At 41.7% G+C, this 14,448-nt stretch overlaps 1 protein-coding gene across 2 annotated transcripts in view; it reads left to right on the plus strand.

Moving 5' to 3' along the window:
• Positions 1-14,448, plus strand: part of POU2F1 (POU class 2 homeobox 1) — a 169,254-nt gene that overhangs the window by 135,365 nt on the left and 19,441 nt on the right. For both annotated transcript variants that reach the window (XM_080824126.1, XM_080824127.1), the window contains exons 7-10: positions 116-242; positions 1,515-1,609; positions 7,703-7,876; positions 13,394-13,535. In XM_080824126.1, the coding sequence (XP_080680252.1) occupies positions 116-242; positions 1,515-1,609; positions 7,703-7,876; positions 13,394-13,535 (538 nt within the window). The remainder of the gene's footprint in view (positions 1-115; positions 243-1,514; positions 1,610-7,702; positions 7,877-13,393; positions 13,536-14,448) is intronic.

Below are 14,448 nucleotides of genomic sequence, written 5' to 3' on the forward strand. Positions count from 1 at the left end.
AAATAAATATTGACTCTTTTTTATTTGGATGACCCGGTTCATCCTCTGGGGAACCTGATGATTCAGGGAGTTTGATTTCGGGATCTCCAATCTGTGTTTTAATTGTGTTTTCCAGGATCTGCAGCAGCTGCAGCAGCTTCAGCAGCAGAATCTCAACCTGCAGCAGTTCGTGCTGGTGCATCCGACCGCCAACCTGCAGCCCGCGCAGTTCATCATCTCCCAGACGCCCCAGGGCCAGCAGGGTGAGCGCCGGCGCCGCTCCTGTGGGCACACCGGGCCATCGTGCGGGGGCTCCTACACTGGCTGCTGTCCGACGGCACAGCCACTTTACTGCATTGACTCTAACTTCAAACTCAGTATTCATGTTAAGAAAAGTGCATCTGGGGCGCCTGGGTGGCTCAGTGGGTTAAAGCCTCTGCCTTCGTCTCAGGTCATGATCCCAGGGTCCTGGGATCGAGCCCCGCATCGGGCTCTCTGCTCAGCAGGGAGCCTGTTTCCTCCTCTCTCTCTGCCTGCCTCTCTGCCTACTTGTGATCTCTGTCTGTCAAATAAATAAATAAAATCTTTTTAAAAAAAAGAAAGAAAAGAAAAGAAAAATGCATCTTTCAGTCATGCGTACCACCTGCTGAAGTCCTTCACTGCCTTTCCTCTGTTTAGTCACGAGGGGGGAACCGAGAGCTTGGCCAAAAATCTAAATGAAATCTTTTAACGTAAATTACTTCTAGTATTTTGATAGTTTTTCTTGAGAATGTATTAAGACATGTGGGCTGAGCATTAAAAGCATATGCTTTTAACAATCATTTGTTTTAAAGTTTGAAAGGACAAGGGTATTCATTATATTAGAAGTTGCAGGTTTTTGAGTTATAAAAAAAAGTGTGAGGCCTTTTAATACCAAATGTTGTTTTGTCATTTCTGTACCAAACAGTTAAGTTCAGTCCTGTTAAGACTGGTTACTGGAGTCAGCATAGAGAGATTTCAGGGTATCACGTCTTCACCCCAAGAAACATCAGTGCGTCTCTCCCAGTGCCTCGTTATTTCTGTCCTTTAGCCCTCTTCGTCTTGGTGATTCATTCTAAAATCTTCCATTGTGTAAATACCTATACCCCTTAATAGACAGCCCGCTCCCTCCATGAACCAGACAGTCCTCTGGTCCAGCATCTACTTCTGGGTTAAGAAGGTGAGCTCTTTTTAGAGTTTCAGGCTGCTTCCATTTAGAGTAGGTCCTTGTTCATTTTCATCCATTCCTTACTAACATAAAGGATTCGCCAACCAGAGAGCCCCTCAGAGCCAGTCTCAAACACATGCGTCACGTTTACTTCAATGGTCCCTGTCTTCCTGCCCAACTTGTATTTAACAAGATTGAATTTAGGCAAATAAGACATTAAGAGTTTTAAGACTGATAAAACTATCAAGAGATCAGTTGGAAATTTTCACTTCACTTTCTTACTCTCTGTTTTGCCATATGTTCAAAGCAATCTTTAGTGTTTCTGACACAACATGTTTGTGTTTTACAGGTCTCCTGCAAGCGCAAAATCTTTTAACGCAACTACCTCAGCAAAGCCAAGCCAACCTCCTACAGTCGCAGCCAAGCATCACCCTCACCTCCCAGGTCAGTTTTCTCCCAGGGGCGTTTGTTTTCTCTTACCCTGATGTTTTGACGGATTCTTGGACTTGGTTAAATTATAAAACACAGCAAAACCCCATCATACCCTGATAAAAATAATCCAGATAGTTTTCACAAAGTGATCAAAGATTCAAAACAGAACTTACCAGCCTGATAAAGCAATGCCACCAAACTGATGTCGTCTTTGACTGTCTTCAGGGAGTTCCTGTTTGCTCATATGTTTATAAAGAATAACTTTGTTAGTGGCAAATGAGCAATGAGTTCTGGCTATTCAAGCATCCTCTCGTCTTCCCTGACCCCTCCCCTCAGTTGGCTGTAGAGATTTCCACTTGCATTAGAAACCTAGTGCCTCAGTTCAAACACATCATTGTCCTTTGCACTTTCTCAGAAATTGCAAAGAATTACTGATCTCTCTGTTCTCTTTCCTTTTGGCTCTAAGATGTTGCTTTAGCTCATTCCTACTAGAGTTAATGTGTAAGCATCTTGAGATTTAATAGATCATTTGCTTCATAACCACCTGTGACTCTGAGCATGGCATTTTACCTCTGTGGACCGTCATTTCTTCTTCTGTAGTTGAGGAGGTTGAACTGACTGATCTTGAGTCTCTCTTCCAGCTCTGATTCTCTTTGTGTATAGTCTTGAAAGTTATCATGAGCACATTGCCACATTTGAAAAAATTCAACATCTGTTTATGTTGTAAAAAAAAAAAAAACTCTTGCAAACTAGGAATAGTTTTCAAACCCAGTAAAAGGCATCTACCGAAAACAAACAAACCCCACATCATACTTTCCCATTAAAATCAGGAATAAGGCAAGGATGTCCACTGTCAGCACTTACTCAGCATGGTACCGTAGGGCCTAGCAGTGCAATAACACACGAAAAAGGAATAAAGGACATACAGATTAGAAAGGAAGATGTAGACCCGTCTTAATTGGTAGACGACATGACAGTCAATGTAGGAAATCCTAAGGACTCTACAAAAAGCTGCTGGAATTACTAAGTGAGTTTAACAAGAATGTAGGACTAGATTCTTGTAATCAGTCAGTATTAGCAAGGATTGTTCGAAAGTTGAAATTAAGAGGAAAAATATTTACAGGATTTATGGGTAAATTTAACAAGTCATCTGTAGGACTTATATATTGAAAACTACAAAATATTGCTGAGTGAGATTAAAAAAGACCTAAATAAGTGGACAGATATGATATGTTCATGAATCAGAAGACTTACATTGCTAAAATGTGAATTCTTTTCCAGATTGATCTATAGATTCAACACAATTCCAATCAGTACCCAACAGGCTTTTTAAAATAGAAATTGGCATGGTGTTTCTAACATTTATATGGAATTGTGGAGGACGTAGAGTAATCAAACAATTTGGAAAAGTAAAAAAGTTGAAAGACTACCTCATGTCAAGAAATGCTATAAAGCTGTAGTAACGAAGATAGAATGATAATGGCACATGGATAGAAATGAAACAGAATACAAGGGTAAGGAGACCTACACACCTACGGCCAACTGATTTTCCACAAAGATGCCAAAGGATTTCAGTGAGAAAAGGAAAGCCTTTGGTTATCCATAGACACCCCCCGCCCCCGCAAAAAAGAATCTTGATTCTATTTTACACGATTTACAGTGATTTATTTGAAATGGGTTATGGACCTAACCTTCCAGAAGAAAACTTAAGGAAAAGTCTTTGTGTCTTTGGAAAGAAAATGACTTCTCTCTTCTCCTCCTCCTCCTCCTCTTTCTCCTCCTCCTTCTTCTTCTTTTTAAGATTTTATTTATCTAAGAAAGAAAGTAAGAGAGAGAACGATGAGGGGGGTGCAGAGGGAAAGGGAGAAACAGACTCCCTGCTGAGCGGGGAGTCCGATGCCCGGCTCTGTCCTAGGACCCTCAGATCCTGACCAGAGTGGAAGGCAGATACTTAACCAACTGGGCCCCCCAGGCATCCCAAGGTAATGATTGCTTAAATAGGACACAGAAAGGGGTGTCTGGATAGCTCAGTCAGTTGAGCATCTGACTCTTGATTTCAGCTCAGGTTATGGTCTCAGGGTGGCGGGTCAAGCCCCGCTTCAGGCTTCATGCTCAGCAGGGCGCCTGCTGCTTTCCTTTCCCTCTTTCTCTGCCCCTCCCCCTGGCTCTTGAGTGTGTGCTCTCTCCCTAAAATAAATAAATCTTTTTTTTTAAGAATAGGACACAAGAAGCAGTAATCATAAAAGAAAACGATTAATTTATAAAAATGAAAATTCTTGGGGCGCCTGGGTGGCTCAGTGGGTTAAGGCCTCTGCCTTCGACTCGGGTGGTGATCCCGGAGTCCCGGGATCGAGCCCCGTGTTGGGCTCTCTGCTCAGTGGGAAGCCTGATTCCCCCTCTCTCTCGGCCTACCTCTCTGCCTGCTTGTGAACTCTCTTTCTGTCAAATGAATAAATAATATCTTTAAAAAAAATGAAAATTCTTTGTTAAAAGAATTAAAAAAGGCACAGACTGGAAGAAAATATTCTTGAAATTTACATCTGATAAGACTTGTGTTCCGAATTTAAAACAAATTCATACAACTCAATAATATTTAAAAAGGGGGGGTATGTGCAAAATATTTGAAAATACTTCACTAAAGAAGGTATGTGAATGCCCAGCAACCATATAAAAAGATGCTCAAAATCATTAGTCATCAGGGAAATGCAAATGAACTATCACTATACACGCACTAAAATGGGCAAAATTAAAAAGGCTGTGACAATACCAAGTGTAAAGCAACTGGGTTCTTTCGTATATTGTTGGTGGGGCTGCAAGTTGGAGCAAACGCTCTGGAGAACAGTTCAGCAGTTTCTTACAGAGTTAAATATGCAGGTACCTTATGGCCCAGCACTTCTGGTCCGAGAAATGAAAGCATATGTCCGTGCCAAGACCTGTATATAAATGTCCAGAGCAGTTTTTTTCGTCATCATCCCAACCTGGAAACAACCTAAATGTCCAACAGCTGGTGACTAGGTAACATCATTTTTGGCACATCCGTATGATGGAATGCTGCTCGGCAGTAGAAGAAATAGACATGTGAAACACTCAGCAGCGTGTAAATTTTGGAAGCATTGTGTTACGTGGAGGAAGCCCAGCACGAAGGGCAGCAGACCGTGTGACTCAGTGCGCGTGGTGTCTTAGAAGGCAAAACTGTAGGGACAGAAATCCTGTCAGTGCTTGCCAGGGGCTGGGGGCTAAGGGTGGGGATTGGTGGCAAAGAGCACAAAGGAACTTTTGTGGAGATAGAATGTCCTATATCTTAGTTGTCGCAGCAGTTCTGTGACTGTATACAGTTGTCAGAGCATCAAACTGTACACTTTTAAATTTGCATTTAATTGTGACTATGCTGCCTATAAAAATGAGGTTGGAGTTTGGAAAAAAGCCTGTAGCAGCAGTTCCTTCCCGGCCTCCACGCTCTGCTCCTGGGCCAGGGCTGGTGTGGCTTCATCCTGACCCCTGCGCGCTGACTTCTACTCTGCCGTTGTTAGCTCTGGCCCGGTCCAGCCTGAGGTTTCTGGAGTTGGGGTAACTTACTGTAACCACCCCACCGAGAGGCACCCACGCTACTTTTAGTCCTTTCTCACTGGAGACCCGGGCTTCTTCAAGCCTGGAGACGGAGTCACAGTTTGACAGTCGAGACTCACCTCGGCCTGGCAGCCAGGGTCCCTGGGGCGCGCGGCTGCAGGATTCTAACTCGGTTTGTGCGGGGTTGGGCTCCTCCCGCACGGTCAGAGTGAGCGACCCTCCTCGTCAGCAGCGTCTGATAGAGAGGAGCTTGGTCGTCCTCACCGAGACAGGACAGTAGAGACGAGTTTACTCCAGTTGTAGGCCTGGGTCGTGTCTACTGCGTGGTTTCTGGGCCGGCTGGTTCGGTAGGAAAGAGCACATTACTCTCCAGGTTGACGTTTGGGGTGTAGACCGCGTTTGAATTACAAGAAAACTCACAGCCGCAGGCCCTGTCTGTCACGCCGGCCTGGACGCCCTCCGCTGGGCTGCTTCACAGGAAGGCTCGAGTCAGCAGCTCGGCTGCAGTCAGGCAGCACCTTCCACTATCGAATCCTCACACGGGCGGGTTCCAGTCAGGGCTTGTGAGCAAAACAGAGTAGCCTTATGTTTGTGTAATAAGGAAATCTAATATTTTCTTTAAAAGAAAAAAGATTATACCTTCATGTCTTCAGATAAACTCTAGATAGATTTAAATAAATATTTAAAAACAGAGAGGAAGCCAACAGACTGTTAAGGGAATTTTATCTGAGTTAGAAATAAGTGAAAGCTTTCTCAGATATGAAGAAATAAAATATTAGAAAGAAAAAAAAGTTCACCCAAATGACAGTTTAAAACCTATGTACACTGAGAAAGAAAAGGAAAAAAACAGATTGCGAAAAAATCTGCTGTACTAATACAGCAGACAAAGATTTAATCTCTAACATCTGGTGAGCTCCAACAGGGATTAGAATAAAGAGACCATTAGTAGATACATGGCTATGGATCTAAATTGATTGATAAAGAAATACAGGTAATAATTGACAGATGGGAAAATTTCTGAGTAATAAGAAATTCAAATTAAGGCAATAGTGAAGTACCATATACTCCTTCAATTAGCAATACATCTTTAAAAACTGCTACCACAATCATGTGGAAGAAACTAGCATTTTATAGTGAGAACCAACATGATGTGTATCAAAAGCCATGGGATTATTTATGGTGTGCCCTTTATCCAGGTATAGAAAATCACTTCTGAATTTATCTCAACTAGTTGCAAAGGTGGGAAAAAGAACCATATGTACAAGGTTTTTCATTATGTTATATGTTAACTATCTTAATGAAAACAAATGAAAAAAGTAGCAATGAAGAAATTGTTAATTATGATAATATCTTCTCAGTCAGCCTTTGAAAATGATAATTATGAAGCAGAGTATAAAATTATATATATTATAATTACACTTAAAGTTAGGAACGTAGGGGGCCCTGGGTGGCTCAGTTGTTAAGCATCTGACTTCGGCTCAGTTCATGATCCGGGGTCCTGGAATCGAGTCCCGCATCGGGCTCCCTGCTCAGTGGGAAGCCTGCTTCCTCCTCTGCCGCTCCCCCTGCTTGTGTACCCTCTCTCTCTCTCTCTCTCTCTCTCTCTCTCTCTTTTTCTCTCTGTCAAATAAATAAAATCTTTAAAGTTAAGAATGTAGATCCAAGGCAGGGAAGAACCTGGTAGAGGTAATGAGTAGGTTTAGGGCATTGTGTATGGTGACAGTATCCAGTCACGAATGTGTCCTCATCCTCGGACTCCTCAAGACGCACACATTAAATGTATACAGCTTTTTTTACGCCAGTCATACCTGAGTAAAAACAAAGTTTACTGTTTGACTTTGTGCCCTGTGGACCCTTCCAGTGTCTTAATAATATAAATGTTACTCTGATGTGTGAGATGCAGGACTTGTTATTGAAGATTTGAAAATTACTTAGAATTTGTGTGAGATACATGTGGAGGTTAAATAAACATAGTGCAACAAATGAAAAGCAACATAAAAAAGGAAAGAAGTGTAGGTCTACGAAAAGATATACAAAAAAGCTAAGTCATTTAAACTGTAGGTGATTTACTCTCCCCTTAAAAACATTTTAATCTTACTGTTTTTATAACACTGTGTCGTAAATTGGAGATGTGCTAGTGATGAACAAAATGGGTGTGGTCCCTGTTCTTTTGAAACTTACACCTTAAGTGGCATATTGATGGGAGAGATTCTTTAAAATAGTCTAATTTGTTATGTATGCTCTGAACACAAGTATCTTATGCACACATATATTTGAAAACCTGAGTGTAATGGGTTTCATTTTTGAGTAGTTAATTTTTTCTCCTGGACTGGACGTGTCTAACTGTAAGCGTAACCGTGACGCACACGGTCTCACACTCTGCCCTCCTCGCCGGGCGCCAGTACGCTGTGCCTTCCGCGGGTCATACGGTCCGCGTACTTCTTATAAAGGTTGCTGCTCCTTAAATTGTTCGCGTGTGACACATCCCAGTGGATCATTGTGTGCGCTTGTTCTCGTGTCCTTCCGTCCCCGGAATAGCCAGCAACCCCGACGCGCACGATAGCGGCCACCCCGATCCAGACACTCCCGCAGAGCCAGTCGACACCAAAGCGAATCGATACTCCCAGCCTGGAGGAGCCCAGTGACCTTGAGGAGCTTGAGCAGTTTGCCAAGACCTTCAAACAAAGACGAATCAAACTTGGATTCACTCAGGTAGGACGCGCCCCCCCCAAACTTGGCTGATCTCCCCAGCTGGGTCCGGATCTGTGCTTTCCGCATCTGGATAAGCTTCCGAGGTGCAGAAGGTTCCCCGGCCTTGTTGTCACCTAGTTTTAGATTGGAGCTTGTTCTTAGCCATTTTCTGCGTTTATAGATTTAGACCGCTAATCATATAGTCAGTTATAAATTTATGATTTAATGTTAGGTTAAACTTTTTAATCTTTAATATTAGGTTAAAATCTTTAAGATGTCTCTCAGAACACGGGCCTCTGAAGTCATAATTAGACCAATAAAAGGTGAGAGTTTAAAAGATTATGTTTGGGAATACTGTAATTATAGTGAGGGTTTTATCTGTGGGACATCTGGTTCTAGGCCTTGGTGCTCTGTAAGACTGAGAAAGCAAAGGTTGCAGGGGAAAAGTCTGAGAGACTTGTTTAAAACAGATTTTTGGGAGAGAGTAGGGGGCCAGTGGAGACAGACAGACACACACAATAAGCCCAAACTGAAAGTAAACAAATAGAAATCTTTTAAATCCGAAAAGTCCAAATTAATCAAAATCCAAATTAATTTTTTTTAATGTCACCTAGCAGTGGGCTTTTAATGTGGAATAAGTTTAATGGTCCGAACAGGCATCTGGGTATATGGCATTCTTGTTCCAAGCGCTACCACAGATACCTCCGACGAGCGGGTCACAAATGATACTTTGAAAGCAGGGAAAGAATTAAGCTGAGTAGCAGTTATGTAAAATGATACGAGATCATTAGATGGAAAACAGTTGCCGAAGTATAGAGGATTGGGTGTTTTTATAGAATCAGGAAAAACCTGCTGTTTTCTTAGAATATAATTACCATGTGAAGATTAAGCCACTACTTAAACACTGTCCAAATTATTTTCAGTTGAAAGTAAAGTATGCGCTTTTGTGGTAGATCAAAAACCAGGGATGGTATCCCTCTTTCCTCTGTGTTTTTAAGAACAGACTTTTTGTTCCTTATATTTCTCTGGTAAGTTATTTTTGCTTAAAGAAACTAATTACATATTAGGAACATGAAACGATTTTTTAAGTAGATACAATTTTAGAGAAAATGTAGTTATTTTTGTGAGCAAACAAATTACAATTCATAGAGTTCAGTACTTTTGAAATATCTCAGTGATCTGGCTTGTTTTTAAAAAAGAAAGCTGGGGGCACCTGGGTGGCTCAGTGGGTTAAAGCCTCTGCCTTCGGCTCAGGTCATGATCTCAGGGTCCTGGGATCGAGTCCTGCATCGGGCTCTCTGCTCAGTGGGAGCCTGCTTCCCTCTCTCTCTCTGCTTGCCTCTCTGCCTACTTGTGATCTCTCTCTCTCTCTCTGTGTCAAATAAATAAATAAAATCTTTAAAAAAGAAAGCTGAAGCGACAACTCGAGGGACGGCGGGGGGTGGTGGTTGAGCTGGAGTAAGTATCAGGTCGGTATATGGGGCCCGCGCAGTGGCCCAGCCATAAGCCCAGTGTGCTCTCAGCCTCCCTGGGAGATTGTGGCCTCAGTGATACGCCAAGGCTCTTAAGGCTTTTAAAAATCTTTAACTTTAACCCAAATAGTGTTTAGCCTTTCTGTGGCATTTGACCCAACACATTGCTAGTGTTGTTTCTCTTTCTCTTAACTTGCTTTTTCTTTTTACGGAAAGGAGCTTCCTTATGGTCTGGTGCTTTTAGGTTTTATCCTATTATCTGGCATGACTCTTCATGATTTTTCAGAATGACTTTGACATACCAGTGGCAGCTTTTTGCAGAATTTAACTGCGTGGATTAAAGCACCTATTACTGGCGCAGGATGGGAAAATCAACCTTTGTTTTTAAGTCACATTATCCCAGTTGTAGTTTCTCAAAGGTTGCTTTGTATTCTGTTTATTTATATACACACACAGGGGTAGATAGACATTGAAGTTGTTAGTTTAAACAAACAAAAACCCCCATGCTCTGAGTCAATGTACACGTTAGTAGGTGTTTTAAACAGCAATTTTTTTTTTTTTAAGATTTTAGTTATTTGAGAGAGAAAAAGCGAGAGAGAGCATGAAGAGAGGGGAGGAGCAGAAAGAGAAGCAGATTCCCTGCTGAGCAGGGACCCCGACACTGGCCTTGATCCTAGGACCCTGGGATCATGACCTGAGTCCCCCAGACATGCCCTAAACAGTAATTTTCTATTTACTTAATTGGTTAAAAGATTGCTGTAGGTGTCACTATATAGTTGGGAGGCATACCATAGTATAACACTTTTATCACATGTGGTAGATTCATTATTTCCTAATTCCAGCCTTTGTTCCTTTTTTCCTTTTGCTCTTTTGAAAAGTGTCATGGGCTCCTGGTGGTCTCAGTTGGTTCAGTGTCTGACTTCAGCTCAGGTCATGGTCTCAGGGTCCTGGGATCAAGCCCCGCGTCAGGCTTCCTCACTTGGTGGGGAGTCTGCTTGTCTCTGTACCTCTGCCCTTCTCTCTCCCTCTCTCTCTCTTTCTCTCAAATAAGTAAATAAAATCTTGTCAAAGAAAATCATATCAGAGATATTACATAATTCAGATAATGTATGAGGCTACTACTTCAAACATCTACTTTTGTGAGGAAGAACCCAACATGGTAGTACTAGCACTGACCTGAGCAAATATAAAATTAATGAAAATTAGTATATTAACTGAGGGGCCTGTTGCTTTTTATTCATTTAAGTAATTTAGGGGCACCTGGATGGCACAGTCGGTTAAATGCCCAACTCTTGGTTTTGGCTCAGGTCATGAGATCGAGCCCTGGGTCAGGCTCTGCCCTCAGTGTGGAGTCGGCTTAGGACTTTCTCTCTCCCTCTGTTCCACAGCCACCCCCCACCCCGCCGCCTCACATGCTCTGTCTCACATAAATAAATGAATCTTTTAAAATTTTTTAAAAATATGAAGTAAAATTGTATTATAAATCTCACATGGATAGGGAGTTGATAGCATGGCTTTATGTCTCACCACCATTTAAGACATCGTTTATTTTTATAGTGATGTGACTTTTGACATGTTATTTTTGTGTACTTACCAATAGTGTTACTTTTCATAGAAAGATATTACAGAAGTTTTTGAGAAATTCTTAGCAAATTATGCAGATATGATGTCAGAAGACATATATTTTCATCTGACTACTACAGCAGCTCTTCTCTTCAGAGAATTGCAAGGTTTAGATTATAGAAAGCTATAATCTAAACAAATAAAGTGGCCCAGACATGCATATATGTGACAAACAAAGCATGTTTATAGTGAATATTTGTTGATTGACTGAAGTAAGATCTAACAAATGTATAACGATACCAATATAGATAAACCTGTATCTACAGATACATTTGTATATAAATGTAATGGACAGCAGTTATGCTCCGCTCACACCATGCTGGTTCTTTCAGTTTTACTATAATTGGAAGGAAATCAACAAGCAGTCCATTTCCGCTCTTAGAGATTGTATGTTCAAAGCTGTCAATGAAACTTTCTGTGATGGTGGGAATGTTCTGTATTTGTGTGTTCAGTACAATAGCCACTATCCACATGTGGCTACTGAGCGTTTGAAAGACAGCTAGTGGTGCTAATAAGGAACTGAGTTTTTAATTTATTTGATTTGAATTAATTCAAGTTTATGTAGCCACATCAGTTGAAGTTCTTATTCTCTATACCTCATTTTATCATATAGTTTGAACATTTTTTTAAAAAGATTTTCTTTATTTATTTGATAGAGATCACAAACAGGCAGAGAAGCAGGCAGAGAGAGAGATGAGGGAGCAGACTCCCTGCTGAGCAGAGAGCCTGATGTGGGACTCGATCCCAGGAGCCTGGGATCATGACCTGAGCCAAACGGAGAGGTTTTAACCCACTGAGCCATGCACGCACCCCGAGTTTGAACATGTAAACCTATACCTCTGTTAAACTTTACAGAAGTTGCACACCAGTAAGAAAATGGAGTTTTCTTTTTTTTTTTTTTTTTTTTTTAAATATTTTATTTATTTATTTGACAGACAGAGATCACTAGTAGGCAGAGAGGCAGGCAGGGAGAGAGGGGGAGAAGCAGGCTCCCCGCTGAGCAGAGAGCCCGATGTGGGGCTCGATCCCAGGACCCTGAGATCATGACCTGAGCCGAAGGCAGAGGCTTTAACCCACTGAGCCACCCAGGTGCCCCGAAAATGGAGTTTTCTTAATTTTTGGGGGGGGGGTGGTCCCCTGGATGGCGCAGTCAGTGAAGCATCTGCCTTCGGCTCAGGTCATGATCTCAGGGTCCTGGGATCAAGTTCCGCATCGGGCTCCCTGCTTGGCGGGAAGTCTGCTGCTCGCCCTCTTCCACTCCCCCTGCTTGTGTTCCCTCTCTGTGTCAAGTAAACAAAATCTTTGGGGGGAAAAAAAAGGTTTTTTTTTTTCCCTTTCCTTAACTACCACCTAGATGCAGGTGCTAACAAATGATGTAGTATCTAAAAGATGGATTGGAAGGGCTGGGGGGTGTCCAAGGACTAGGATAATCTCAATTCAAAATAAGTTTTGCTGCAATTGTTGGGAGTTGGCTGTTGCACAGTAGAGTCGGCTGTGTAGTACTGAGGACTAGAAATGTTGCCTTTCTGTCCTGCCACTAAACTAATTGAAATGAGAGCATGAATCATTTAAACTCCATGAGTTTCTGTTACCTGTATATAAAATAACTACTGAGTTAACGGCTTTTTTCAGCTTTAACAAGAGAAATTCAGCTGGAAGAAAAGCACTGTATACATTTCAAAGGTTATAGGCTTATAAAGAAAGACATCTTTTGTAATATATTCAGGGGATCATTGTTCTATTGCTATAAGGTTACCAAGTTTCCAGTGCCCATGAAGGTTTAACTAAGTGGGTCAAACCTCTCTACTGTGAATTTCTGTCTCTATAATGGTTACAAAAGTAGTCTTTTAGGATACCTGTTTTTGTAACCAACTTTGAAATCCAAACTAAGGGTGGAAAATAGATTTTTTTTTTCACTGCTTCCAGAAATACTTTACGGGGGGCAGGAGGAAGGTTCAGGGAGAGTGAGGCCTTATTTCTAAATTTTAAAGTGATTTATAGGAAGTTTGGCTAGTTCAGAAGTACCTGAAGTTATCTAAGCATTTACATCTATTAACTCTGTAGGAGATACAGGTAACTGGTTTTAAGGATTATTTAAATCATCGTGGTCACACCAGTTAAGGGCCTTGTTAGGATATCAGCACTGTCTTTTGAAACTTAGAAATATTTGATGGCTTGATTGTTACATGAGGTAGCAAGAAGAGACTCAAAACGGAGAGAAAATGGGAGTTAGGAATTTTGTCATAATCAAGACCTACTAACAGTCCTCATTGAATGCTGTGCTCGGCTTAAGGTTGGATGTGTTTGTGGGACCCAGTAAATGGAGTGATTGTTGAGTCTTTAGAACAGTTTCTGGAGCAGCACCCTCGAGTGAGGACTTTGGACGTTAGTGAGACAAATCTCTTCTCTTCCTCTCCCCCTCCTGCTCTGTATTGCCGTGCAGGGCGATGTTGGGCTCGCTATGGGTAAACTGTATGGAAATGACTTCAGCCAGACGACCATCTCTCGCTTTGAAGCCTTGAACCTCAGCTTTAAGAACATGTGCAAGCTAAAGCCACTCTTGGAGAAGTGGCTAAATGATGCAGGTGAGTGACTGTATAAGACACTTCCTTGCTGTTCAGTGGAATTTTGCAGCAGATGTTTACATGTGGGTTTATGTTTCCTGTTGCATTCTTGGTACTTCAGAACATCGAAGCTCACTCATGTTGGGAGGGTCAGTGTCCGTTATGACGCAGTAAGTGAGAGAGTAATGCACTTAGCTCTAGTAATTACAAAGTACAAAATGAACAATGATTTTTAGCCTTGGAATATTTCTTGTATTTGAACCAGGGTTAGGGATAATTGAAGGAAGAGGATAAGAAGTCCTTTGTGTTTAGATACACTTGAAAAACAGATTTATAGGTTCTTCCTTGATGAATCATCATAAACTTACTATTGATCATATTTCTGCTTTTGTTAGTAATATTTCATAGAGAAAAGGTTGTGCTGCTGCTTTTAACTTCGGTCTTTTGTACTGGGATTTCCTGTTGGAAAGTTTGGATTTTGAGTCACAGAATCATAGGCTCTGAGAGCCGTAAGGAACCACAGAGATCTTCTAGACCGTGGTTCTCACTCCTAGATATGAACAGAAGTCAGGTCTTTGGAAAAGACAGACCTGTCATAGCCACCCTGGGATGATCTGCTCCCATAGCTCTGGGGGAGGCCTCAGCATGAGCAATCTTACTGAATTCCACAGGCGAGAACATCTCATTTTCCATCCAGTGCAAAGAAACGCAGAGATGTCTGTGATATGACCAGGGCCATTAGACTATTAAGTGCCCGAACCTTGTTTAAACTTTACTTAAAAAGATCTATGGTAGAGAATGATGTTTTAATGTGGGTTATGAAAACCTTCCCGTGCTGGCTTTTAACTTAACATATTTTGGTCAGTTTTGTTGTCCTTAATATATGTATCACGTGCATGAATCACACTCCACTAACTTGACTTCTGTGTTTTCT

The sequence above is a fragment of the Martes martes genome (genome assembly GCF_963455335.1).
Source record: "Martes martes genome assembly, chromosome: 15".
NCBI lineage: Eukaryota > Metazoa > Chordata > Mammalia > Carnivora > Mustelidae > Martes > Martes martes.